Genomic DNA, 27,566 nt, shown 5'->3' on the forward strand with positions numbered 1-27,566 from the left:
GCAGTCTCTGCAAGTAGCTTCTGTGTTCAGCAGCTACTTATCACAAGACACACTGCTAATATGGGTTCCAGTCTGGGGAGAAGAGGAGGAATGCCTTGGTACCAGCGCCAGGGACAGTCATGTAACTAAACATGTAAATATACATAGCACAACAGAGTTAGTGTGAGAACAGATATTGAAGTAACTAAGCTATTGTTTCCTTGAGGTACTAAGAAATACCATTTTACTTGCATCAATTTTGTCTGACCAAGTCCAATTAACCCTTCACCTAAAGCCTGTTCCAACCTAAAGCTCCTGCTCAGTCTTGTTCACAGCCTCCCATCAGCTGGCACGTTCTCAGCCATGTCTGGGAAAGCAGGGACTTGGCACACATGGGGCCTGCTCGGCTGTCATGTTCCACTATCAAATGCTTTATGGTGGTTGGTGCTTTGGGCAGTCAGTGGTGGATTTGGTGTGTACTTGTTCATATTCTAGCTATTTATTACAGTAAGTGGAGAGGGCTGTGATGAAGCCCATGTCTTGTGATGACGACAGTGAGATGCATAAGCATAGATCACTGACCGTGAATTTAATTATTTATAATTAAAAAGGAATGAATTTCCACTATTGCTAGCTAAAGCATGTTCTGTGTTAGTAATCCCAAACAGCCTCTGAACTCAGCGTTCGCATATGGACAGATCCAATTCCTGTATGTGACTCCTGCCATGAAGTGCTGGATTCGATTGCATGAGGAGTGATAAAACGTGAATGCATTTGTAAGAAACACTCAGTAAGCCCTGCCTGGTGGCTGAATTTGATACACATCCTCTGTGCCCAGTGGCCCTCTGATAGAGGAGCTCCATTGTAGAAACAAACTACCCTCGAAGCACCCGTGACACCCACAGTAGCTGTAGTGGTCACAGAAGGGAATAGTTAAGGAAATGATCCACTTAAAAACAGGAGGTTTGGTTTCTTATCAGAAACTTGACACTTCATGTGGAAAAAGCATTCTCATATCCGCTCCTGTCCTAGGGCAAGCGTTGGGTTTTACTGCCTTTTATGGCAAATGTGTCATTCCCTTCATCTTTTTGTGGGAAAGGCTACCGCAGAACTGCAAAAATCATGAACCTGTGTTTGAAGAAATACTGAAAAGTAGATGTGCTCGATTCTCTGTCTGCTTTGGGAAGGCGAGGAGAGTGAGGGGGCATTGTTAAGTTTCCACAGTGAACAGAACTAGAAGAAAAATATGATGTTTCAAGAGTTGAAGCAGATGAAAAATGCAAAGCAGCGCAGGCTGCTGCATCAGACTCCCTGTATGTACTGTGTTAAAGGCGAAACACTCAGAACCAAAACACAACTGCCAACCTGGGATCAGTAGGGATACGGAATAGGCATTAACAATCAATACCCAACACCAAACACAGAGAATGTGATGGAGTTGTTGTCGTGGTTTGAAGTCTCAATACGTTGCAGGTTATTTATAAGGCTCTAACATGCCACTGAACTCCATAGCAAATACTTGCAATTTCTTTAGTTCTGACTGAACTAAATTTGCAGATCATGATCCAAATTTAACCAGGCTATTTTTTAACCTGTGCTCTCGTGCTTTGGTCCTTGTACCTTTGTGCTAACACAGTTGTAGAACTCAACCTGCCAGACACTAACAGAATTAGGCCAGCAGGCCTTCATACTAAACAAGTCTAGAACCAAAGGCATAGTTTGATGGACTGAGATAGAAACGTTGGATCTAAAACCAGCCTGATTTTACACTACTACTACAGGATTTTTTTTCTCTGACTGTGAAAGCAACGAGGATACCAATACCAGGCTACTTACAACACAGAAATGACTACAAAATTGCTTATATTGGATTTATTTACTGTTTACCCAATTTTGGAATGTTACAATACTTCCTCAAACTAGCATGCATGCTAGTTGTAATCTAGTGACATTCTATAATTATTCACAGTAATGGAAAATAAAGCAAACTCTGCAACCATTCAGACCATAGAAGAACTCAGATCTTCTTAACACGGCCAGATAGCAGCTTCTCTAAATGAAACACTGTGTATTTAAAATGTTTTACTTTATTAAGAATAAATTAATCTGTGCCATCACTGACCAACACAACACTCAAGATATAGTGTGCAGACTGTCTACATACTGATCAGAAAGGCATTGTTACCTTGATAAAAATTGGAGAGATGCTAATGAACTTATATACATATACCATTTTCAACCATATGAACAACACTGAGCAGAAGAAATGTACTTCCACATTTGCCCAGTTTTTCTATTAAATAAAGCAACAATAAAAAGCATAGCATCACAATGATCTGTTTAAAACTCTAGATACTGAGTACTGGCACAATGCAGTGCTCAAAGAGGAATATGCAAAAAGGAATACCTGGATTTGCACTTTGATTCTTCATTGTGCAAAATTAAAAAGAAAACCAAGCACACACAAACCCACAAATGTTCCAGACTCCACTGTCGGGGGGGGGGGGGGAACCCAACAAACAAAAGAAAAGCTTCTGACAAAGCTGTTCTTTCAACCTGTGGCACCATTTGGAATATCTTGAGCATCTGCTAAATGAAGTTTTTGGCTGAACCAGCCATTAAGGAATAAAACCTTCACATATAGATAAGGTATAACCAAGATAGCAGTGTTACACAAAGCTGTGCTCAGTCCTGTGACAGCTATGCACCAGTCCAATGACTTCAGTTCCATTGTGTCCTATGCTAGTTCCCAGCCAGCAGATTAATCTTTTTCGATGAGATGTAAGCATTACATACCTCCAGAATTAGTTGGCAGATCAAGGGGGATGGCAGATTATTTTTATCACTATTATGTGATATTATTATCACATTCCACTTGTGTTTTTTATGAGGCCTAGCCTTAAACAACGTTCCACAAACAGAGAACACATATACCAGAGTAGTATCTTCATATGAAGTGCGTAAACATCAGAAACAACTTGACCACAGTATAAACTGAATGCAACGCTCCTCAGCTCTGTTCTTAGCTTATCAAGAACATGATGTAAAAGAACATGTAAAGCTAAGAACATTCAACTTTATCTTCTTCTAGGCGGGCTTGTTCAATTACCAAAGCTCTGCTGAAGTATTTGACTCAACCATAATCTGACCCTAGAAATAATTACTTAGGTCAGTCCACTATTCACAGTAAGATCTGTGATAAACAGCTACCCATACTTCTAGAAAAAAATAAAAGGTAATAGGATTCAGAACGCTTCTGAGCACTACAGAGGGAAGATTACTGTGGATGTTTGTTCCAGAATGTCTCAGCTAGATGCACGTAGAAAGACCGTGCTTCTGACAGATTCTGCCACCGACTGTCAACACATTGTCTGAAGTGGTACACACTAGCTAAAGTAAATCACCATATGAAAAAACAGCCTGTAATTAAAAGCGTTAAGATCCAGTTATTTATGTAGAACGACCTAAAATCCGTGAGGTATTGAAGTATCATCTTAAAGGATGTTATTGAAGTGATTTGATTCCTGTAAAGATACCAGTTACTGGGGAAATAAATACACTGTGATTCAATTATAGTAAGCAATAATTATAACGAAAAATAGACATTTAAGGAAAAGGATACATAGATGAATTCAGTTCTTCTAGCTGCAATATAAATATAGAAATTATCAGTAATGGCATTTCAGTTAGTCAAATATGGTGAAATATGGTGAAATGGTGAAATATGGTGAAATATGATATGGTGAAATGGTGATATGGTGAAATATTTCACTATATTATGAGATGGTGAAATAAATACATTAAAATAGGGAAGAAAATCACTAATAGTTTGGGCTGAAATGTGTAATTTTATTACTAAAAGCTATGCAAACCTGCACTGACTTCTACACCAGAGCTAAGTCCCAAATTAGGTTTCAATCTGCTGATCTCAGGAAATTTAAAGAAAGTTTTACGGAAGCACTCTAGAGAAAGGAAAAACTGGAAGTGTACAGTTCTTGCTATGTGTGGTCTTCCCCAGAATTAGGAGGATGGGCCACAGGGAAAACAGTTGTAGTTCCCAGGTACATGGGCTGTCACTAAACAGGCCTGTGACTTCAGACAGTTTACAGCTACACTGCTCCACTCACTGAAACAAGCATCAGCCTGTAAAAAAAAAAGAACAAGGAGCCATGTTTTCTCAAAACTAAGATGAGGGCAGGACTTACATCTTGGTTCATCACAGAACTATGTCCTCTTCAGCTGTGTATCACTGCCCACCCAATAGCATTGCTTCCCTGAGCTGAGTGCTGTGGGTGAAGTTCCATGTTTTCTGCCTTCCCAGTACTTACATCTGACAGCAGCCTATCCAGGTTGGAGTCACTGGCTAGTTTTCTTTTATCTTCAGGGAGTTCTTCCAGCTCCCCATAGAGCTCCAGGTTGAGGCGAGCAAGTTTCTCCTGCATACTCCGCACATGCTCCATCTGCTCTATGGAACATTCATTTCCTAAAAGGATGAGCAACAGCTTTTGATAAAGAAACCCAAGAGAGAAAAATGAAGGTGCAAAGGTGTGGCTTTTTACATCACAGAAGAGGAATTTAAACATCAAGTTTACAAATCAGTTTGCTTTCTCAGTGATTTCTCCCCGTTTCACTACTGAAGTTTGTCATCTGTCTGGGTTTGAGATAACTACTGAATGTACTTAACCGGGTTTTAAAAATACATGTGTTTCTTCTCTACTTCTGAATTTCTGTCCAATTTAGGAAGGCCCTGGTTTTTAACTTTGAACATAATCACAATAAACATTCTTTCTAATTCTGGTTAATCTTGGGGTTTGTTCCTTGTAACTGATGCCTTACATAACACACTCTTTTCAGGTTCTCTTGTAAAAATCAGTGTCGAATTAACACGACATGCTGACCTAACACTAAACTTGCAAAAGCACGTATGTGTCTTTCTACTTAGTAGAGGGCAAAGAAGGAAGCAGAAGAGCATCCTGGTTTTTCTGAAGCCTCCATCAGCTGTGAAGTAGTAAGAAGCCAAGACAGAAGAGTCAGCTGGGTAAAATGCAACTTGCACTGGGTTCCATAAAAGTTGTTACCAATAGTGTAAAGTGTTACTATGTTATATAAGTGTTATCAGGTGCTAGACAGAGTTACTTCTTACCATTCCTATACTTTCAAAAATAAGTGGCTTTAAACTACTTATCTTAAATCCATAAGCCAAGGTGCTGCCTTCGGAAAGCCATGCTGGAAGGAACAATGAAGTGAAGTGGCATTTGAATAATCTCACACCAAAGACAACCCTACAATAGGACTATAATTTAAAAATGCAGTAAGACCTATTCATTATGTTAAACTTCATTTCACACGGCAGAGTCCACTATGACAAAGTGGCAGTCTGTCTCTGTAGCAGCACGCTTGCTTGCAAATGTTACCATCATATAGCTATAAAAACAAATATTGTGCACAGACAACTCAGACACTTACCAAATGCTTGAAGTTTGCCAGAGTGGAAATCATTCAGGAGACTCAGAAGTCCCCTTTCCATTTCCTGGACGTCTGATACATCTGTGAGAAAAGAATGCTGGATTGGTGCTGCCTGTGCCCCTTTTGCTTCACCTCCTGGAGGTTTGGCTTTCTCTTTTATGACACTGGAAAAAAATAAACAAGCAAAAAGATTACTTCCTGCTTCCACTTTCCTTGAGAATCTGAATACAGGACAAGTGTACATCTGGGCTTTGAAATTGAAAATATGTAGTACATATTTCAATTACTCCTTTTAAGTTAAAAATATAGATCACCTGTTTGTCTTAAGACTACAGAACATCGCTATCTTGACAGTTTGATACTGCAGAATGAGGAATTCCAGCAACCTGCTTTCTTACTAATAGTGGGAAACATCACTGGAGAACATGCACGTTATGGCCATCTTAATACTCTAAAGAGGACCAATAGTGATACATGGTGCTTGGGGCATTACCTACATAAAAATCTCTCAAAAAAGGCATCTGCAAACTCTTTTCAAGCCAGAGGGGAAAACCCTCAGCAATCATATGCTCCTGTTCCCACAAACACCTGTAGACTGCAACCAGCGTGGAAAACAACTTGTTATGACCTCTAAAGGATTGTAACCTTGTCTCCAGATAAATTTTCCTATTTCCTATCCATATTAACACGTAATTGATATGGAAGCTAAACACACAGTTACAGCTGGACAGACAGAGTGCATCCTAACCTAATACAATTCAGGTAAGGGGCTGTTTTCACCCCTGATTTGCCCATCTGCATGTGCAAGTAGCCTTTCTCTCACATGGGCATGGCTGCTTCTGCAGCCTTACAATAAGTCTGTTCAGAACCTGATTCAGTGACAAATTTTGAGACTAAAAGTTAAAATTTAGAATACTATGGGATATTAAATAAAATCACAGGCTTAATAAAGAGGCTTTATTAGTGAAGATAATAGGGTTTACAGCATAAGTAAGCCTCACCCTTCCCTTGAATGCTTCCATGCTCTGTAAGTCATATATTTTCTTCTTATGGGAAATAATCACTCTTTTTCCAGCCTAACAGTTTCTGTGATCTATAAACATTGTATAGACTCCATAGTCTGTATGTTGGAACAACTAATGGTCCAACAATTATTGTATCTGGTTTAGCTCAGCGCAATGTGTCTCAATTTAGGTTTAACTTTAGCTATTTCTAGTTCAATTTCAGACTTCAAGTAAGATTTGTATGCCAGAAAGGTCATTGATTTTTTCTTCCCCACCTGTATCTAAGGTTTAATACAATATATTACTGCTCCTGGAAAACTTATTTCATGAGAGTCTTGCAGATCAGGTGAAAATTAATTAAATAGTCCTACTCTACTATTGTAACAGCAGTTCAACCTCACCTTGTTCTGTCCACTCCTTCTTGGAAAGCTCAAGGAATTGCCTGTACTAGCACAGCTTGGTAAGCTTGACTTAACAATTGGGCAAGAACGTCCTTTTCAAAACTTAAAGCAAAAAGGACATTTTCTTCTCTAGCCAGTATTGTGGACTGCAAGAAATTAATTTCTAGTACATTCCATAACAGCACTGAGACTTCAGTAAACTGTACAGTGAGCTGCAGAAACCACCAATTTATAGCACAACACATTTTCCCTGAAAAATAACACAGACTTTACATTGCAGAAATTCATTATTCATCAGGCCAACACTGGATCCTTCACACAGACTATCTGTGTGGAGCATTTTCTGATAGGAAATATCTGTGCTAACGATGATAGTACAATATCTTCAGCTAATACAGGTCAATAAACTCAGCTGCCTCTCTCCAGCTAACAATTCACTTTAAAATCCCTCTTCACTTATTTATCTACTGTATCTGCCATGGCCAAGAAATGTATTTTCTAACATGAAAGAAAATCAACATTCCCAAACTGAAATAGGTGTATCATTATTAGCACACAAACTATTCCAAAAAGGTACTTTTTGAAGAGCTGAAGGGCTCTCTCTGCACACAAATATGGCCTGGGAACTACTGCTGCCCCTGCTGATAGGTCCCCAAGCAAAACACTCCAGGAAATTCCACTTCTAGCACATCCTGTTCAATTCACATCCTTCATTTCCTGCCCTGCTCATCAGTTCCATCCTTGCAGTCATGTAGTTATTTTATTTGTTCCTCACAGCTGCACATCTGAGGCTCTGCTACATGATGCTCACATTTGCCCTATTTGATCACCCAGCTCATCTTTCACCAGTCCCATCAGGCTATCATGTTCAGCAAAACTGCATCAGTATGAGTCCAAAGCATTGTGTAACAAAAGCTTACAAGAGGAGTGTTGAGCACCTTCCTTTTCTGCAAAATAACCATTCTGTTGCATTAAACACAAATTGCTTTGCTAAAAAAGACACGTCATCAAAGAGTTTCACAAGTCTGAAGCTCTTCCTTTACATTCTGTCCCAGCCAGACTAAACACGCTTTTGGCTGTCTGAGCACTGGCAGGTTTTGGGCTCCCACTTCCACTGAGCTTGCAAGATGCTCCCAAGCTTACCGTTTTAACTTTGGTTTTTGTACCGCCGGCTGTGGTGCAGGGTTTGAAAAGGCTGTGCTTTTACTGACCGGCACTGAGTTTTTCTTGGAGTTAGCAACCTGAGCAGGGTGACTGGTGGATGATTTGGGGCTCCTCCTCTTGATTTTCCTTTCTTCCATTGCTTCCAGTTTACTGCATCTGGGCTAATTTCTTGTCCTTCAAAGGAAAGGGAAAAAAGAAAAAAGAAACAAACATCAATTAAATCAATTAAAACTGGCATTTACAGTAAAAGCAAGGGGAAAAGCAGGTCACAGCACACAGAAATACAGCTTTATAGTTTCTTCAAAGATGAGCAGTCACTCATTTCTTCAAACAGGGGAATCCAGTTTCTAGAAGCCTGCCTGATTAGCAGAAGAGGCAGGAATTCAGATCTTTGCTCTACCTTCAGCCAACAGGTACCTCAAAACGATCTCAAGCTTTCCATCCCACGGATTACTGCTAGAAAACACCGTGACCACTCAAGTCCACGCCAACCAACAGGAGAAACGACGGCGGCATGAGGACACTGCGATTCACCCTTACCAACCAACCTCCCTGCTAAAGGGACATCAACAGCCCTGCCACCGCTCAGCTGCTGCCGGGTCACCGCTGCTGTTACACACGCGTGTGGGCGGGACGGGTGCTGCCCGGTAACATACGCGCTATTTATTATACGTGCTATTACAGGTGCTACCTCATCACCTCCCCGCCTGGGGAAGCGCCTCCTCCGAGATCCCCCGCTGAGGGAGGCGGCAGAGGGTGCCGCGACGGGGGCACACCGCTGTGGCGCGGGCAGCCCGCACTGCACGCCGCCATTTCACCGGCACGGAGGCTCGGGGGCACGCCGCCGGCCGGTCAGGCCCCGCCGGAACCCGGGGGAGCACAACCCCTCCCCCCGGCCCCTCACCAACCGCCGCCCGCTAAACGGCCGCGAACCGCAGGCCCCGCCCCCCCGCCGGCCCCGCCCGCCGCCCGCCGCCCGCGCGTGACACCCCCCTCCCCCCCGCGCCCCCGGCTCTCACCCCTCCCCTGCGGCAGCCGCAGGCTCCGCTCGGCTCACGTGACCGCGGACAGGGGCGGAGCGGCCGCGGCCGCCGCCCGGCATTGTGGGAGTCCCGCCCCCCGCCGCCGGGCTCACCGGGCGGGCAGAGAGACTACCGTTCCCAGAGTGCCCCGCGGCACGCCCTGCGCAGGCGCGCCCCTCCCCGCCCGGCTGGAGCAGCCGTTAACGGCCGAAAGGGGCGGGGCCGCGCTGAGGGACAGCCGGTGGCGGGGGTGGGGAGGAGGAGGGCAGGGGTCTGTGCCGCTGCAGCCGGTTCCCGGGTGGTCTGCGGGCACCATCGCCTCCTGCCGCCGCGGAGCCCGCCGGTGTGCACACGCGTGTCCGGCTGGTCACGGAGGCGGCGCTGGCCGTGCTGGAAGTGGTGGTGAAACAACGAATTCCATAGCTCTAAAATGTAAGAAACGGAGGCAAACCAGCACGGTTGGAAAGCAGGCGGTGGCCGCCTCGGCTGTAGTGTATTCCATGCTCCTCGGGACTTTCGGAGACCTGTCTGTGGTACCTACAGACATAGAGTAGCTCGAGCGTGAATGGATTTGTGGGTTTGAAGCTTTAGGGACAGGTTGTCCTCAGTGGCGGGCCCTGCGCCCCAGAGGGCAGCACCACTTCGCGCTCCGGGGCTCTTTCAGCCTCGGCCGTTCTTCACCTTCCCCTCCCCGGCTGTGAGCTCCCTTCGGCAGGAGCAGGGGTAGGGACCAGGTGTGACAGACAAGGACGACCCGCTCTTCTGTCATCCAGCTTCACCCCCGCAACAGAGGTTCCGGGGGAGGAGAGAAGGGTATTGATCCAAGTTAAAGTGCGGAGGACCTGCCGCCGCGTTCAGCTTGGTGCAGCGCTCAGTCTCTTCCAACCTTGATTCCAGCCTTGAGCAGTTGTCTTGCAGGAGCGTAATTGTCAAGGCAGGTGATATTGGCAGGGCATGCCTACCTAGCCTTAGTAATTAATAAGTTCATCCTCCCCAAGCCTGTTTCGCAGTGCTGTCGCTATTGTGGGGGAACTCAATTGCATTTGTGGTCATCACTTGTCTCTTCAGTGCTCCCTGGCTTTGTGGACTGGAGTGCTTGGCACATCTTTCCTGGCTGCGGCTGGTAGTTCATGGTGTTTTCTACCCAATGTGGCAGTAGTTTGTTGCCTAGAGAGAGAAACTTACCAATTCTCTCTACAATTTGTCTGTCAAATTGAGTATCTTCTACTTGCAATGAGATCTTGGTTTTTACCAAGAAGCATGTTTTTCATAAGTGTATGTTTTCTGACAAAAACTGTAAGACATTACTTACCAGCTGTGAAAGATAGTATAATCCTCCTCAACCAGAGAGAAAACATCAGCCAAAAGCTTTTACTGGTGTTTGCACGGGTATGTCTCTGTATAAAGCCATGGCATGGCTTAACAGACATGCAGCCAGGATGCACTCCTACCTCTGTCTAGACCTTATACGATACCAAAAACTGATTCCCTAGTTGTACCCTGATCTTGAACCTTCTTGTGGATCTTGAATTAGACCCAAGGGGCTGTTAGATATAACAGTGGTTTATCAAGATGACTGTGGGACATTGCAGCTGTGAGACTCAGTGGCTACCCTGAGACCAGAAAGAGGTGTTGTTAAAGGGAGATTGTTTGCAATGACTCTCAGGTGAAGGACAGGGATTAAATGTCCACTGAAGGTTACCCTTCAGTGAAAAGCGATTCCCTGCAGCAGGACACAGCTTGGGTCTGATGTGCTGGATCAGTGCTGATACATTATGAACAGTTCTGTTGCAAGAGATCCATACAGTGACAGTCCGCTTGTAGCAATAAACAGTCTAGGGGTGTTTACTGTAGGCTGCAAGTCTCAGAGAGAAAAAAGGCCCGAGTGAGAAGAAAGAAAACTCTATAACATTGGAGATAGATCAAACAAAAAGGTGGTGGTACAAGACTGAAGGGGCAGGCAGGGAAGCAGGAACAGTTGTTTACCATCTTTTTGATTCCTTAATACAAAAGGCTTCTGATATCTAGTTTGGCACGCTAGCAAAATTCACACAGGCTGTAAGCTAGTTAGAGATTCTCAGACATTGGGCTGCCCAAGTAGAATCCTCAATCACGCACATACATACATGTGTATATGTATTGGGGTGGCTACAAAAACTGGAAAAAGCAAGATTTACGGACAGATTTTTGTAGCTATTTGGGAGATTTGTATGATATAGTGACTACTTCTGCAGGGTAACTCCAGAAATGTTTGTGTTCATTCAGCTCATTTCTCACACACTTTGTAAGCAGGTAAGTGTACCCATCTTGCAGTTTGTAGATAGAGGTGCTGTTTGTTTTTCCCCTGTGATTAATGGGGTTCTGGGCATGCAGAATGAAGCAAAGAGGTTTGACAGTTAGGACCGAAGGTGACTAGGTAGCCTTTGTTTCTAGCAAAGCAGTTGAAAATTAGTGTCTTAAAGGCTGGTTTTAAATAAAAGGAAAATCTTTCCCTCACTAATATAAGCATTTTTAAAATAAAATTACTTTTGTATTCAGCAAGCAGTTAGATTCCACAGTCAACCCTGCTTCAGTTTAGCCTCTCAGTATGAGGGATCAAGTGCACTAACTTAGTTACTCTTATAAAAACAGTGTGTGAATTCCCTGGAACACCCCACAAAGATGTACAATCCATTTTAGCATGCAGGTAATGTTTTGCTCCAAGTACATTTCTTATCACTGCATACTACATAACACTAGAATTATTATTAAAATATCTCTATTACTTCTCTATCTGATTTAGCAGAGCCTACAAGGGCAGGCAATTGGGAAAGCATCAGATTTTATTGTATGTTTTCACAGTGAAAGTAATTTTATAGTGAATAATTAATTTCTTTTAAAAGATAACAGTAAGTTAAGAGCAAAGAATCAAAGGTGCCATGGTCTTGATGTGATACTACAAATCCTATTGCAGATAACACTGTTGTCTGGAATCAAATAAAGATAACATAAATTCACCAGGAAAAAAAAAAGTCTCTTTTGGATTATCTCCATTTAGCTGAGCTCTTGCATAATTTTATATTGTGTTAATGATTCACAGTTCAGAAAACGCTGTTTTCTTCCTTTATAAGGCTTTTTTTCTGACACCATCAAGTGTTACAGTGGTAGCATTTGTATATACTTTTTGACTGAAGTGCTCCAAGGGTAACAGTGTTTTAATAGTAACAATGTTATTGTTAAAGACGCAAATTAAAAAGTCAATTGAATCTGATTTTATTTACATGTATATCTCCTTATGAACTAGAGGCCCAGCTTTGAAGATGCTTTGAAGAAGAACTTCAAAGAAGTTATTCTGTACTTTGTATTGAGATATGCATGCAAATAAAATCAGATTCTTCTTTCTGAACACCCTATGAAATGGCACGTTGGTTGTAAAGGCTTCCAAGACAGTGATGAAAGCACCTTGTTCTTTAGCATCTATAATTAATCTCAGATGTATTTCACAGAGCGTCGCCTTGTACTCATGGAAGCACGACATTGCTGTACCATCACCTTCCAAAAAACAACCATAGAATCATAGAATGGTTGGGCTGGAAGGGCCCTTAAAGATCATCCAGTTCCAACCCCCTGCCATGGGCAGGGACACCTTCCGCTAGATCCGATTGCTCAAAGCCTCATCCAACCTGGCCTTGGACACTTCCAGGGACAGGGCATCCACAGCTTCTCTGGGCAACCTGCTTCAGTGTGTCACCACCCTCACGTTAAAGAATTTCTTCCTAACGTCCAATCTAAATCTACCCTCTTTCAGTTTAAAACCATTTCCCCTTGTCTTACCACTTCATGCCCTTGTAAAAAGTTCCTCTCCACATTTCTTGTAGGTCCCATTTAGGTACTGGAAGGCTGCCGTAAGGTCTCCCCAGAGTCGAGTCTTCTTCAGGCTGAACAAGCCCAACTCTCTCAGGCTGTCTTCATAGCAGAGGTGCTCCAGCCCTCTGATCATCTTCATGGCCCTCTGCTGGACTTGCTCCAACAGGTCCACATCCCTCTTGTGTTGGTGGCCCCAGAGCTGATCACACTACTCCAAGTGTGGTCTCACAAGAGCAGAGTAGAGGGGGAAAATCACGTCTCTTAACCTGCTGGTCACACTCCTTTTGATGTGGCGCAGCATACAGTTGGCTCTTTGGGCTGCAAAAGCACACTGCCAAGTTGTGTTGAACTTCTCATCAAGAGCATCAAAGAGCATAGTCTGGGACATACCTGTTCAGATGAAGTGAAGCACTTATTTGTGGTTTACAACTAGTGGCATAACAAGGTACGTGTGTATCAGCCAGTTAAATGTGCAAAACAATAGAGCAAAGTTGAAATTCTATATAAAGAAAATTAATTAACACTAGATTATTATGGATGCAGAATTGTTTGGATTAGGCACGTGTATTCTGCTTTACAGAATAATGACAGATAATGCCCTCAAGAAATGTCACTGAAAACATGTCAACATGTGTACTTACATTGTATCTCTCTCTGTATACATACGTGCACTATGATTTGGCTAAGTGAAGGAATATATATATATATAGAGACTTCTATATTATCACTAATGAGTTTCCACATCTCTAACATGAATAGTCCATTGAAGTCAGCACTATTACATATGAAAACAAGCAGGTTAATACCTCCACCAGTATTATGTGTGTATCCAGTGTCAGCTTCCTGCAAAAAAACAATTCTTGGTTAGGTACCAAAACATTAAATATGTGACCTGCTTAAAAACTAAACAAATCTTCTGCTGAATGTGGACGTTGAATAAGCTACCTCCTTGCACCAGCAGTATGGTGATTTGGGCAACCACAGTGTGGTAAAGGGGAGGAAGGAGGGAGAACAGAGGGGACTTGCTGCATCACTTGGGAAGCAGACTCTTCTCACTTACATGTAAGTATGCCTCTGAAGTAGGATGGCTGCTCAAAGCTAGTCCTAGTGAAGAAGGTTTTCCTTATACAGTTTTTAGTTACATAAAGCATGCTAACATGTATGTATATATGTGTTCAATAGATATAGAAGCTATTGTACAGTTACACTTGCCTTCCTCTAAATATTTAGTTTAAATATTTTAATGTGCACTAAGATCCTCCAAGGAAAAATCACTTTGGAGCTGTGCATTAGTTGTTTTAATAACCCTGACACTCCAGCTGGAAAGGAAAAGAAGTCTGCCATTGGCTCTGCCAGCACACCCAGTATTTCAGGTGTAGTCCCAAATCTAATACATTTTTTCAGGCTCTGTCAGGGATGTAAAACTAAAATTACAAGAAATGCATCAGTAGATTTCTCACTAGCGTATAATGTATTCTCCTTTAGAATTACCTCAAAATGTTTTCCATTATTTTTCGATGCTGGCATGTTGTAAAAAGAGTAGGGTTTTCTGAAGGATAAGGCTGTGAGTCACTTAAGGGAAATGTTGTGGAGGAAAAGCAGGGAGGGAAAAGACTTTTAGTGCAGGTTGATCACTAATCTCCATCTCTCACCATTGTCTTGCTTGGACAGTGCTTGTTCACATCTTAAAATACATTATAAGCAAATGATTCCATCTACCAAACTGTTTCACTCATTTTATCATAACTAACCTTTCCCACGGGACTCAAATGACCCATTGATAGGTTTGAGAAAAGGCTTGGATAATATGACACCATTCCTTCAAATGCTTGCAGGCATGTTCAGTATTAGACAACGGTGAATTTCATATGTGCTTTTAAAATAATTCAAGATAAACCTTGGGCAAATCCTTTATCCTTGGGCACCCTGCGGAATTATTTTTGCAGGTACTCATTGAGCTACTCACTGTAAATGTAACAATGTTTATAATAACTCCGAGATCGGCAACATGATATTAACAGAGTTGTATCAAGGTCAGCAAAACTGAGCCCTTGCGAACTAAAGTGGGAAGTAAATTCTAGAAACAAGCCCAGATCAGAAAACATGTGACAAAAAGCTTTTCCGCGCAGCTGGGGATGTATTAGTGCAGCGTATGGTTTCTGATGTGTATTATGGAAATAATACGTGGAAAAGATTGTTGCACTTCATTTAACCTTAAATTTGTAACACCTGTTCTTGGCAGGCACCTGCTCTTTTAAGTATTTAAATATTGAATAACGTTAATTTAGCACAACAAGATAGAACATGCAGCTCATATCGCAAAGAACCAAGGTGCATCTTTTGTTTTCTGTAGCCTGCTTTTTAAACTGTTCAGTAATTTAGCACAAGAGGAGTAAGACCTTGCAGAAAAAAAACCCCAACCAAACAAAAAAAAAACAGTCTTAAGGTAGCAATTGAAATAAAATACTTGCTCAGCTGTTTTAATAGTTTAGCTAAGAGCCTACAAAAATTGGCTTGTTTTCTTTGCCAGTGTTTACACTTAATGCCAGGGGGAGAAACTACTAATCACATTCTATGAAATGCCACTGAAGAGTATTGCTAGCACAGAGCAACCCAGGCCTGCCAGGGAAGGTCCAAATAAAGTTCAACTTTTCAAAGCAATTTCATCCTCACCTCCAGTGTACACAAACATGGGCTCGTGGACACAATCACCTGCACACACTTCTGAATCTTCAGTCATGGCAAAGAACCACAATGGCGCAAAACAGGGAGCACATAAAGGCAATTCCTATCACAAAGATCATAAAACAGATGGATACAAGACAAAAGAGGAAAAAGAAAAAAAGGAAACAACTAGACAACCAGGATCTATGTGATCGAATATGGTTTAAGCACAGCAGCAACCTAATTTTTGTCAAAGGTTCTGCTGGCATCATGGGCAAGGGTGAATTTGTAGCTTACATGAATTTGTAGGTGAATTCTGTTGATGAATCCTTTGGCTTAAAAGAAAACCAGGCAAACTTAGAATTTTCTTCTTGAGCCACAAAATATAAAACTAACTTGAATATGCTTCTTTTTTCTTTTATTTTTTTTTAAATGGCAAATTCTATATGCAAAATCATAAATCATGGGCCTCAGTTGGAAACTCCAATTCAAGAAAATCCAGTAATTTTTCTAAGTGACAAGATTTGTGAGGATCATGCCTGCAAATGACTGCGAAGGCAAGCAGGTGGACTTCCTTTATTGAATGTGCTAAGAGAATGAAATATAGCTTTCATAGTTACAGCTATAGAAATAAAGTTGTGTTACAAAAATCTATTATAGAAATATATGGTTATATTCTAGAAATATAACTCAGATTGTTATCTTAATACTGAAGTAGGACAGTGAGTTATTTGCAGTCTACAGTTTTTCTGGTCAGATTTGTAGTTGACCTCAAGTCACATCTTCATGTTTCTTGGGAAATATAGTTCCCTTCCCCTCTGTAGCTTGGTGGCTCAGTATAAATACAACTGCTGTGATGTTTTAAATCACTAAGTGACTCTTTTTTTCCAGGGTAGAAGAGATATTGCTGAGAAGTTCCACTGACTACATGTCTGTTCTCCCAGACAGACACTGGAAAGCATGTTTGCTATTTCAGACTCTGTTTTGTTAGACATATACAAATGCAGAACTAAAAACAAACAAAAATCCATTCCCTAAGGAGAATAAATGTACATAGAAGTATTTATACAGAAAGCTGTTTCTAAGCAATGCATACGCTAACCGGTACGAGTTTTCTTTTTAATACGGTTTTACTCCAGTAACTCTAATTAACAAAGGAAAAGTTAAATATTTGAAGCATTTTCCTTTGAAAGCACTGAAAAGAAATAGCAACAAGAGGTCTCAGGTCCAACAGGACACCTGTGGCTGTGGGCTCCGTATTCCTGTAGAATAAGGAGTGCTTGTGTAGCAAAATATTTAAGGCTTGGATGCACGACAGAATCCAGTGGGGAATGAGTAGCACTGTTTCACTGAAGGCAATTGTATTTAGTCTAATAGTTAATGATGGCACAGTACAACAGATATCAGTGAGAAGGCTTCTATTTTAAGGTTTTCTTAAACTAATCTTCATAGAATTACAGGTTTAAATGAGACATCCTTGCAAAGTATATTAAAAAACAACTGTAGGGAAAGCATGGTAAAAAGATACAGACTTCAGTGGAAAATAGCTGACTACATGCACTTACAGGTTTTGGTTATGGATCACAGTAACTGTATTAGTATTCAAAACTGCAGTTACAACTCTCATGAAATACAAAGCACAGGAAAAATGAACACATTAAAGAACCAAAGTGGAATCATCGTGAGACTGATTTTTGGGTTTGGTTGGTTTTTTCTGTGTATGTACAACCAGGGATTAAATTTGCAAACTTTTGGAAAGACACCATAAGGGAGACTCTTGGAAGGGGGCTCAAATACAGTCAGCATTTTTTTTATTTCTAAAGAAGTTATTCCTGAAATAGGAAATAGGCTTGAATTCTTTACACTTTCTTTCACCCCACTTTTAAGAAAAAGTAAAAGACCTTTTTTAGCTGTACCTCACTGTATTTAAAAGTTGATTCCTATGCTATTAAGCAAAGTGTTTATACATTTTTCTTGAACTAACTAAAAAATGATTTTGCTAGAAATGCTTAAAACTCGGCATGTTCATAGTCCTCTGAGGGACGTGTGCTCTGCCAAGTCTGAAAACACTTGGAACAGAAAGAAGGTCTGAGTAAATCTTGCATACTGTGCTACATTTTTCTTTACTGATTTATGAACAAGAGGCTGATGCTTAGTTTGCACAGTTTGTCTGATCTATGCAGTGAAATAAACACAGCTGCATTTCTTACAGTGATTGCACAATCACATGTTTGGTACCCAGAAACCTTTGGAAATACTGAGAGCAGTATGTGCTAAAAATCCTAATTTCCTTTACTTTCTCTAATATCACTTTCAATTTATTTTAAATTTAATATAAGGTTTTGTTTGTGTAAGTAGACATTTTAATAGTAACGTTTCTGCAACACCAGTAATTCAGATCATTTACACTAGTCGTAAAACAGTGGTACTGCCACCACAGAGGTTGTAAAAAATACAAATGTGCCAGCCATCACAGGTATTGCCTTGAGTTTCCCAATTTGGAGGCATTTAGATCCTCAACTGTTACTCCATGTAGTGTAGACCTTACTACTCAGTGTAATTTCTAAATAGCCGTAAAATAGTTTTCCCCTTATTGTCAGACTTCCAAATTATTATTTGAGAATTTGAAAACATTTTATTAGACTTTAATTATTAGCAATATGCCGGTCTCTGAGAGTGACTGGGTATATAAACTGAAACACTGAGCTTTGCAGCATGAACACATTCGTCAGGTAGATGAAATTATGCAGAGGAACATAAACAAGGCAGCCAGAGACCTTTTATGATCTACCACAGTGGTAGATTCTTCCCAAATTAATGTTTTTTAAAATCAGCTTAAAACCAAAATAATTTTTTCTGGCACCCTGTAAATACCCAAAGCATGGATAGTATAATAAATATATTTAGGAAATATTTTGTCCTTTTTTTTTTTTTTTTAATCTGAAAACTTCAAGTGGTATCCAAACAAAACCTCTAAAAATGGAGAGCTGAGTTTGGAGAGTGGTGGAGTCTGTTACAGATCGCTGCACGCAGTTCCACTGTAATTCCACCAGCAACTGGTTCATCCGTGGTGGAGGTCACAGTGACAAACTATGCTCCCTCACAAGGACGAGAATGGGGGAATCTGTTGGTGCATAGATGGTTTAGCACGCCCTGCGTTTTTTCGGTGACCAAAGCCCATATTTTATTTATGAGGCAGGAGCTACTGCAACGTCTCAAAACTCATTTGTGACGGAGTGCCATACTGTACCACCTCTCTGTGCTCATCCGCTGAAAAAAACAGGGTGACGTATTTTTAAAAAAGTATTACATATATAGTTTAAACAAATACTTTGCCACAGCTGTAGTGACTGGTGGTGGGAAGCTAATACCTAAAGAGAGGCTGAGTTCTGCTTTAGTGACCAGCACAGTCTGCACATTCAGGAAGCAATTTTAAGAGGCTCCCATCTGTTGGATGTGGTGTTTGCCCTGAGTCCTGAGGCACTCATTTGAGAAGATAATCAGCCTTGTTAAAAGAATACAATTTCAAGTCTTGTTTGACTCAACTGTTTTTCAAACTGCTTTAGGTTTTTTTGTGATGATATTTAGTTAATGAATCAAAATGTAAACAGTGTGATTACTTCAAAGGAGGCCATATATAATACAATTAGAGAAGACATGAATGTGGTCAATGTCTTAGATAAATAAAAATTTCATATGGAATTTACAAAAGCTTTCAACACAAACTGTTCTCATTAAAGCTAGGGACAGCATTTATGAAATCTCCATATGTTGAGTCTGATTTTCAGCTAATAATTCCTCCAGCCTTTGTTTTTCCAGACAAAAGTTTTCTTTCACAAATAATGACACCCCATATTCCTGTCCTACAGTCCCTTGCTGTATGCAAACCTGTAGCTGTGAAACTGAGTAATAAGGAATAATTATACATTACTTAGGTTAGATTTATATTAAATATAAGGAAGAAATTTTTCATGGTAAGTGTGGTGAGGCACTGGCACACGTTGCCCAGAGAAGCTGTGGCTGCCCCATCCCTGCAAATGTTCAAGGCCAGGCTGGATGGGGCTCTAAGTGACCTGATTTAGTGAAAGATGTCCCAGCCCACAGCAGGGGCGTTGGAACTAGATGGTCTTCCAAGGTCCCTTATGGCCCAAACCATTCTGTGATTCTGTGATTCCATGATATTTAGATGACCAAAGTCCTTGTAAAGTGGAAACCTGAACACTTTATCAGTTAGAATAAGAATATATCAGAAGTTTTTTCTGCCCCAGAGAAAGTGGAAGTGAGGAATGCACTTTGTTAAAAGACACAGAAACGTTTCAACCAAATGAAGAAAACTAGTATGGCATCTCGAACTCCAAGAGTAGTGTTATTGATCCATTGAGATAATTTATCAGCGACTTGGGTTCTCTATGGGGAGATGCAGCTTGGGATTATTGCCATTTTCCAAGAATTGGAGTCCTAAAGGTGAGTTGTCTCTCAGTCCCACACTGCCACAGTGATTGGCAGTCTTCTCTTCACACTGTAGTCCATTGCACACGACTAAAAAGCCTCTGATGAGCACTCTGAGCTCTGAGTGGGCTGTAATGTTATAGTCATGCTTTACTAGGCTCTATGATCTCTTGCATGTGTTTCTGTTCCCAGCCTAGATTTTGCCTCACTGTTCTGCTCCCCTGAGAACAACCCAACATACTGCTGTGTCTTGAAGTGCAGAGAGTACATTTTCCAGCAATTTCTTCACAGCATGTCGGCCGCTTCATTTTACACAGCAGAGCTGCAGTAGTTCTACACGAAGGACTTCAGATGCTTGCAGAGCAAGCTACAGCCCATGCATCTGTCAGCAGGAATGGAAGGAAGGAAGCAGGGGTGGACACCAGCCCCCTCCGGCCCCGCTGCCTCCCCTTTCCTTTCTTTTATTCAGTGTCAGAAAACATCAGAAAACATCTTTTGCAGAATTGCCTCTATTTTAAGCTTACACCAAACTTATACAGTTCAACGGCCAAAGTAACTCAAAAATACGTAAGATGACTACGTGCCCAGAACATTGAGCTTGCTTTCTAAATTACAAACTAGAGCTCGTTAACGCTGCTCTGGGAGCAACAAAGAAATGCTTCCCTTTATCCCTCCAAGCTTTACTGATGTCTATTTCTGTTTTTCAACTTGATTGGGTTTTCCTAGCCTGCATAAACATATAGCTTGAATCTGTGGGCTAAGCTACAGTGGGTGAGCCTGGTGATCCCAGCTGACCACATCTAAACTACCCTCTTGGCACGTACCGACAATTTCAGGAAGAGCTGTCTGATGTTTTGTGGTTGGCCACGTGGCTCTTGTACTGCTGGTCACCATTTGCTTCTCAGAACCCAAAGAGATTGCAGAAGCAAGCTGAGGGAAGAGGAGCATTCATTCTGCAATACGTGATGAGTAACTCCCACAAGATTTGTCTTCTGCATCTTGAAATAGAACATGAAAGTTATTAGGTCCTTAATCTGGTAATTTAACTTGAGGCTTAAAATGCTGAAGGAAGGAAGCTACAATTCAGACGTAATGAACTTTGAACTTTCATTAAAAATTAAATCAATATTGACTTGAAATATTCAGTAAAGTCTCTACTGTCCCTTTGCCTACCTTCCTCCTTTGTATCTGGGTTTTCTAGGCTCTGTTCCTTCTCTTAGAGGATCTCCCACTCCTGTCTGGGTATTTGCAGGTGTGGGATCCAGAACACTGGGTCACAGCTCTGCCAGGCTTAGCTGCATGAGTGAAAGCAACTGCTGCCCACCAAGCTCAGCAGATGCACCTAAAGCAGCCCCTCACTCCCACCACTGCCACACCATGATTGCCACAGGCTGCACTGACATGAATGTGTGGGGCCCTGAGCTGCAGGGGTTGCTCAGCAAGGGCAGCAGGGAGAAGCTCTGCAGCAGCCAGCACTGCTGCCCTGCCAGGCACTGCCGCCAACCCCAGCGCTCCCCTGGGCCTGTGGGAGTCTGAAAAAGGGTTTGGAGCATCCTTGCAGTGCTGGCAGAAAAAGAAATGTTTTCCAGCCATAACGGCTTGAAGTAGACAATATGCACAGGTACCAGAGGGGGACGGAGTGCCCCTTCGAAAGTCTGTATTTCCTCTGAACTTAGAAATTTTAAATGCTTCCTTTCCAGCATGATGAATACTTTAAATCTCTAACTGTGTAAGTATTTAAGCTCCGTTTCCCTTTTTATGTCTCTTCCTTTTGCACAGAAGAAACAGTCTCTGAGACCGTCCTTTACAGGTTTCAGTTAACTGATGTTCACATTTCGGTCACTCAGTATTTAAATTTTTTCACACTTGTTTTTTTTCTGAGTATTCCATAGAGTAACAGCCCATCCCAGAAAAACAGACCCAAGTAATGAGAAAAAAGTATTGTTCTGCAATAAACATACACACTTTGAATGTTTCAAGAATGTCAGTGCATTTAAAACTCAGATTTATTTATTAACTAGGTTATGAGACGATATTCCCACCAGAAATGTTCAAGCTGTCACAGTAATTAATTTTCCAGTTTGCAAACACACGAACCAGTGAAATAGGTAAAGTAGGCTTCACTGGCAGTGAAACTCCACTCACTCACAGTAGCTGAGACTCTTTGTCATGTTTAGGTGTTGACTAAAGTTTTGATTTCTTGTTACTATTCTTCCTGTACTCACATCTGTTTTAAATCCTTTTTCCTGCTTACAGATAGGAACATGCAAAAATATTTGCAATATCAGGATTTGATGTGAATTTTCAGAAAGGCTAATAGACTGGTAAATGGATCTTTTAAAAACTATCTATTACAAAAATTTAGAATAAAAATCTGTAATTTCCAGTCAAACATGGTCATGCTCTTATATGATATCTGCCCAGCAGATATGTTGCTGAGGGTTCTTTTCAGCTGACACCTGAATGAGCTCTTTGCTTGTGTTCTTCCTACTGTGTTTTATATTTAAGTCCACCTCATACTTGGTTTCCCCATCGTACTCTTACAGCTTAAAACATACAAAGGTATGCTCCTCTCAATTCAAACATGTCAGTGAACAGGCCAGAGCTTTTATCAAATGACTATCCCAAACACATCTAAGAAGTAATGAAGACATTATGTCCCAAAATAAAACCAGAAGAATTCACTATGAGAGAATGACTGCTTTCCATCCTCTGTTAATCAATCCTGACAGCCTCCCTGTTGAAAGACTATTGCTTAGGATTCCTTATGTGCTTAAACCCCTGATTAAACGCCGTGTAGCCTGTTTGCACCATGTTCTTCTCATCAGGTCCTACAAATATTGCACATATGCACTCGGTGGTACTGTCTGTAACAGAAAATCAGTGGGAGCATTCCAAGTTGCAAAGTTATCCGCTGGTAACCTGTTTTGGACTGAGGTCTGAAGAAAGGCGGTTTTGTTCTTTATATTTTTTTTAAACTATATTGCATTGCTGGTTCATTTTTTTAACTCTCCAAGGAAAACCTGAAGATAGACGACTTGATTAATGTAGGAGAAGAATTAGTGACTTGCAATTTTTGTGTATATCACCCCTAAATGTGTTTCTTGTAGATCCTAACTCATGTGCATGCCAGTAAGCCCTTGGTTTGTATTCCACTGTGTGCAGCCTTGCTCCTCTGTGCACCAAGGAGCTCTGAAGTGCTACTGGTGGAATAGTTTTCTTCAGGTTTCCCTTAAGCAACCAAGGCTCAAACTACATATGAGAATTACAACGATGCAGAATATTTTGTTACAAATTATGTGCCCCCAGGATGCTAATGAAAGGACACAGTGGGTCTGTCCCTGGATCCTTCCTTCTCCAGCTGATTCTTTTTCCTCCATCACTGAGATTCATCAGCTGCAGCTGGAGCAGGCTACAGGGCAGGATGGGACCATGCAGACACTTTTCCCCAGGGCCCTTTTCCACAAGTAGAGAGGGATTGGGTTCCCCTCTTTATCATGTAGCAGGAGCTGGAGCCAGCAGGGAATTGTCCAATTAAAATTAAAGAGCAGCTGCTGACAGTTGCTAGTGGCCTAAATTGGTTCTGTGGGGAATAGCTCATTAGGGCAGTTGTCTCGATGAAGAGCTGGTTGTGTCTTGTAGGGGCTTCTGAGGTTTAAACCCGCCTTTGGCCCATACCAGAACTACGTGCTGGGGTAACGTTTGGTGCTGCGCCGCTCCGTGTCGTGCTGCCCGGTTCAGACTTTGCTTTTCCCACCTTAGCGTCAACCTTACTAAAAATTAACCACAAACAATAGTTGGAGCTCCTCTCACACCGCCACCCCCGTTTCCCAGGCGGGCGGCTCTTCCTCCCCTGCCTTGAGCGGCATCTCCGGCTCGACCTGCGGCGCGGCCGGGTTCGGGGTTGAGGCTGGGGCGGGGGGGGCGGTGCGACGACCTGCCCCATCTCTTGCTCGGCCTCTCTCTCCAGCCAAAGAGGAGGCAGCGGGGCCGCAGGGGGCTGGTGTCCGCCGGGGGGCGGCGAGGCCGGGAGGGTGAGGCTCTGGCAGAGGCTCCAGTTCGGGGAGCCACAGGTAGGCGGCGGCCTCTTTTCTTTTCCCAGGTTCGCGGAGGCTTTTTTTTTTCTCTCCCTTCCTCCCTCTCTCCTCCTCTCTTTCCAGCGCTCGCTTTCCGGGTTGGGAGTTTGGTGCGCTCGGAAAAGTGCCTGCAACGGCGCGGGGTTCCCCAGGTGGGGCTGCTCCGGGCTTCTCGCTTCTCTCTCCTCCCCCTCTCTCTGGCTGGCTTTCCTCCTTTGTGGCCGCATCCAGGGCGCTTCAGCCCCCCTTCCCACGCTTCCTCCCGCTCAGCCTCCACTTCAGGGAGAGAAACCCGGGCTCTTTCCTGTCTCCCGGCCACAGGGCAGCGCCCCGCTCTCCCCGCGCCCGCCGCGCGGCCCCGCTCCGCTCCCTCCCTCGCCTCCCGCCTCCCGGGGCCGCTCCCGCCCCCGGGGCCGCTCCCGCACATGGGCGCCGCGCAGGGCTCCGCCGAGGCGGCGGCAGCGGTGGCTCTTGCCCGGCCCCGGAGCGCGTAGCCCAGCCGCCCTCCCGCCCGATTCATTTGTTGTTGTTCTCCCCCCTCCCTCTTTCTCTCTCTCTTCTCTCTGAACTTTTGTCACCGCGGCCGCTGCGCGGATGAAGACTTTCCGCGGCGGGGACGCCTAGGTTTTCCCCCCTCCCCGCCGTGCCCTGCGCTGTCCGCCTTCCCCCGCCGCGATGCCGTTCCCCCTGCGGACCCTGGAGCCGCTGAAGCTGTGCAGGTTGGAGGAGGCCGGCGGGGACGGCGCGGAGCGGGGCGGCCCGGCGCCGGGGGACCCCGCCGGGGCGGCGGAGGGGGGCGGCGGGCGCCGCCGGGCCGCGGTGCCGCTCTTCGGGGCGCTGGAGCAGGTCAGCTCGTACGCGCTGGTGTCGCTGCTCATGCAGCTCTCTGACCTCTCCCGCTGCGCTGGCGACATCTTCGGCGGGATCCTCAGCGAGGCGGACTCCCTCTGCCACCGCAACGCCCGGCTCCAGCGCCGCCTCGGCGCCCTGGAGGCGCTCCTCGCCCGCCTCGACCACCGCAAAGTCAAGATCCGTGAGTGAGACCCTTCCCCTTCAGCGGGCCGGGTGGCAGGGGGACCGGCCGGGGGGCGGTGTGCGCGGCGGGCTTTGCGTTATTCGTTTATTCATCTGTTTGAAGAAGAAAGAGGGAAACTTAAGCATCCTCCTCTCGTCTGTCCTGTGTTCAGGTGGTGGCGGCCGGCCCCGCCGTGGCTTCTCCCGGGTTCCCGCCGGCTGCGGCGCGCCCCGTCCCCCTCCCGGTGACCCCGGCCCCGGGCTTCGTCCCGGCGGCTCCGGCGCTGGTTCCGCCCGGGCGGGGACGTGTCAGCGTGCGGAGCCGGTGGTGCGGGTGTTTTCCCGGTGCCTGTCTCTCTAGCAGAGATCTAATCCACCGGGGGGAGGGTGTCTGCGGCGGGGGCAGCCGGCGGCCGGTACTGCCGGTGGTGCCGGCGCGGGGAGGCTTTAGCCGGGAGATAGCGCGGTAATCCCGAGGCAGGGCTGGGTGGATTTGTTTGTATGTTTATGCCAGGTTTGCGCTAGACTTCGGCTCAGCCGGGCTTCTGACAGTTCAGCCCACATGCCTGATTAATTCTTTTGTATGTGCATGGGAAAACCTCAGTAAATAGAAACCTGGATGTACTTTGCAGCTGGTTTTGTATCTCTGGGCTCTCCCGAGCTCCAGTTCTGTGTGCAGAACTGATACCAAGTTTGCATTTTCAACTTCATGCGGAGCACAAGCAGCATGATCCAGATTCAGCTTCGGACTCCTAAGTAGTGGCAGTATGGGGAAATTCTTGTTCGGTTTCTTTCTGAGCCTGTAGAGTGGCCCTCAGAAGTGACTAATCATACCAGCTACACAGAGTTATAGAAGTTTTTTTCTGAGCTTGGTCAAGCTTTGGAGAAGGGATCCTGTAGAAATCTGCTACATGGAGTTTCATTAGTGTCCTGGCTCCCCACAGACCAAGTGAAAGATGACTTGCGACATCAATTTAGCTGTCTCAATGTGTTGGAAACATTCAGGAATCCAAAGAACTATGTTGCAACTTCTGGGACAGCTGTGTAAGGTATAAGCTGAACCTAAATAGGATTGCTGCTCAGAGACCATCAGTAATGTTCTTTTAAATGGAAGTAGGTGCTTGCTTTGTATATGGCGTACTTATGAACAAAACTGATAAGAAAGGCCTTTCACAGATAAGATGCAAAGAGTATAACCCTGTATGGGTAATTCACTTATAGTTCATTGAAGAACTATTCCTCTTGGGATACTTCAGTGTACGATTCCTCCAAAGGAGGAAGCCTTCGTCGCCCATACGGATGGGTGGTTTCTGTAGTTTGTAAGCAGTAGGCTAAAGTTTTGAGATAACCAGTTTGGAACTGCTTGACAAACTTAAGGAGCTTTTCTTCCTCACCAAGACAGGTTTATCCTCTTCTGCCAATATAGCTGTGGCATGATGCACTCAGACTTGAAATGAGAATGTTTTATCATTGGAGATACCTGCAGTGTGGTGGTATGTCACACTGATGCCCCGATAGGAAACAGTATTTATGTATCTCTATTTTTAAATAGGGAGCTAATTATTACTGTACACTGATGCAATACATCTAAAGGGAAGAGTAAAATAAGCCTACTGCTGCACTGTGCAAACTGTGGAATTTTACATGTGTCAGACATTTAGTTACTGTATTCTCTCTTGGTCATTGTTTTGCACAAGTTCTATATTTACTACCTTTTTTTTTTTTTAATTACAGCTCCATTCTTTGAGCTAAGCCTCTTATAGCTTTTAATTTGATGATCTTTGCTCTTGTAATTTCAATTCTCAAAACTGGACGCTGCTCTCATGTTTGGCTTTCTCCATCTGGTTTTAAGTTCTTTGATAAGTGGCGTCTCTGCTGTCAAGTTTAATTTTGCTACTTACCAGCTGCATTGCTGCTGCTAATAGTTACTTTTCAAAGATCTCATTTATTAAAGTCAAGGGGAATTAATGATTTCTTTTTAATATTTCTTTGTATGAAATTCATCCTTTTTGTAAAGGAAGAGTTCTTTATTTGCCTATCAGTCACAAGGAATTGATGTGTAAGACTAGGCATATTGACATGAAGTTGTATATAAAGAGATGTCAATTCTTTCTTATATGCTTTCTGAGTATTGTAATCTGGCCAGGGAGGTCAGGTGGGATGATCAGTTGTAGTTAGCATCATGAATGTCTCTATAATGCAAGCTGTCAAGGCTTGTCTGAAAGTTTAACCCTGTTCCTGGCATTAAAGGGAAGTATCTGCAAAACAAAGAGAATGGTTTAATGATGTTGGCTTTGTCAGGGGACGGTGACAAGGGGGATTTTTCCTTCCGATTTTTGAAGGTAGAGAAGCTTCATGGAGAAAGTGCTTTGCTGTTGCGGGACTGCAAGAACATCAAGGACTGTAAACAACTTTAATTGCTTTCCCATTTACCAGATTCTATTGCTCATAAACCTTTCCTTGTGGGGAAAATATTGGAAG

The 27,566-nt window shown here is 43.4% G+C and overlaps 2 protein-coding genes across 6 annotated transcripts in view; one reads left to right on the forward strand and one right to left on the reverse strand.

Moving 5' to 3' along the window:
• Nucleotides 1-1,836: 1,836 nt before the first annotated feature.
• Nucleotides 1,837-9,157, reverse strand: CCDC28A (coiled-coil domain containing 28A). Of its 5 annotated transcripts, none has more exons than XM_030489065.1 (6): nt 9,034-9,157; nt 7,994-8,188; nt 5,446-5,609; nt 4,308-4,462; nt 3,602-3,624; nt 1,837-2,585 (listed from the first exon to the last, which is right to left on the reverse strand). In XM_030489065.1, the coding sequence occupies exons 2-6, from the start codon at nt 8,149-8,151 to the stop codon at nt 2,531-2,533; spliced, it is 555 nt and encodes a 184-aa protein (XP_030344925.1). In that variant the 5' UTR covers nt 8,152-8,188; nt 9,034-9,157; the 3' UTR covers nt 1,837-2,530. The 5 variants fall into 5 exon arrangements, with proteins under 5 accessions (XP_030344925.1, XP_030344928.1, XP_030344926.1 ...); XM_030489068.1 differs by having other exon boundaries at nt 1,837-1,932; nt 9,034-9,126; XM_030489066.1 differs by lacking the exon at nt 9,034-9,157 and adding an exon at nt 8,706-8,955.
• A 15,382-nt stretch (nt 9,158-24,539) lies between these two features.
• NHSL1 (NHS like 1) overlaps nt 24,540-27,566 on the forward strand; it is a 181,224-nt gene continuing 178,197 nt past the window's right edge. The window contains exon 1 of the mRNA XM_030490022.1: nt 24,540-25,104. Within this exon, the coding sequence (XP_030345882.1) occupies nt 24,747-25,104 (358 nt within the window). The 5' untranslated portion in view covers nt 24,540-24,746. The remainder of the gene's footprint in view (nt 25,105-27,566) is intronic.

The sequence above is a fragment of the Strigops habroptila genome, chromosome 6, assembly GCF_004027225.2.
Source record: "Strigops habroptila isolate Jane chromosome 6, bStrHab1.2.pri, whole genome shotgun sequence".
NCBI classification, from domain to species: Eukaryota; Metazoa; Chordata; class Aves; order Psittaciformes; family Psittacidae; genus Strigops; species Strigops habroptila.

Excerpts from the sequence above, each read along its gene's own strand:
- CCDC28A (XM_030489065.1), bottom strand. The coding sequence starts at position 8,151 with ATGGAAGAAAGGAAAATCAAGAGGAGGAGCCCCAAATCATCCACCAGT. Across the intron at positions 4,463-5,445 it reads TGGCAAACTTCAAGCATTTG|GAAATGAATGTTCCATAGAG; the intron begins GTAAGTGTCTGA and ends TCATCCTTTTAG. Across the intron at positions 3,625-4,307 it reads TGGATAGGCTGCTGTCAGAT|CTAGAAGAACTGAATTCATC; the intron begins GTAAGTACTGGG and ends TTTATATTGCAG.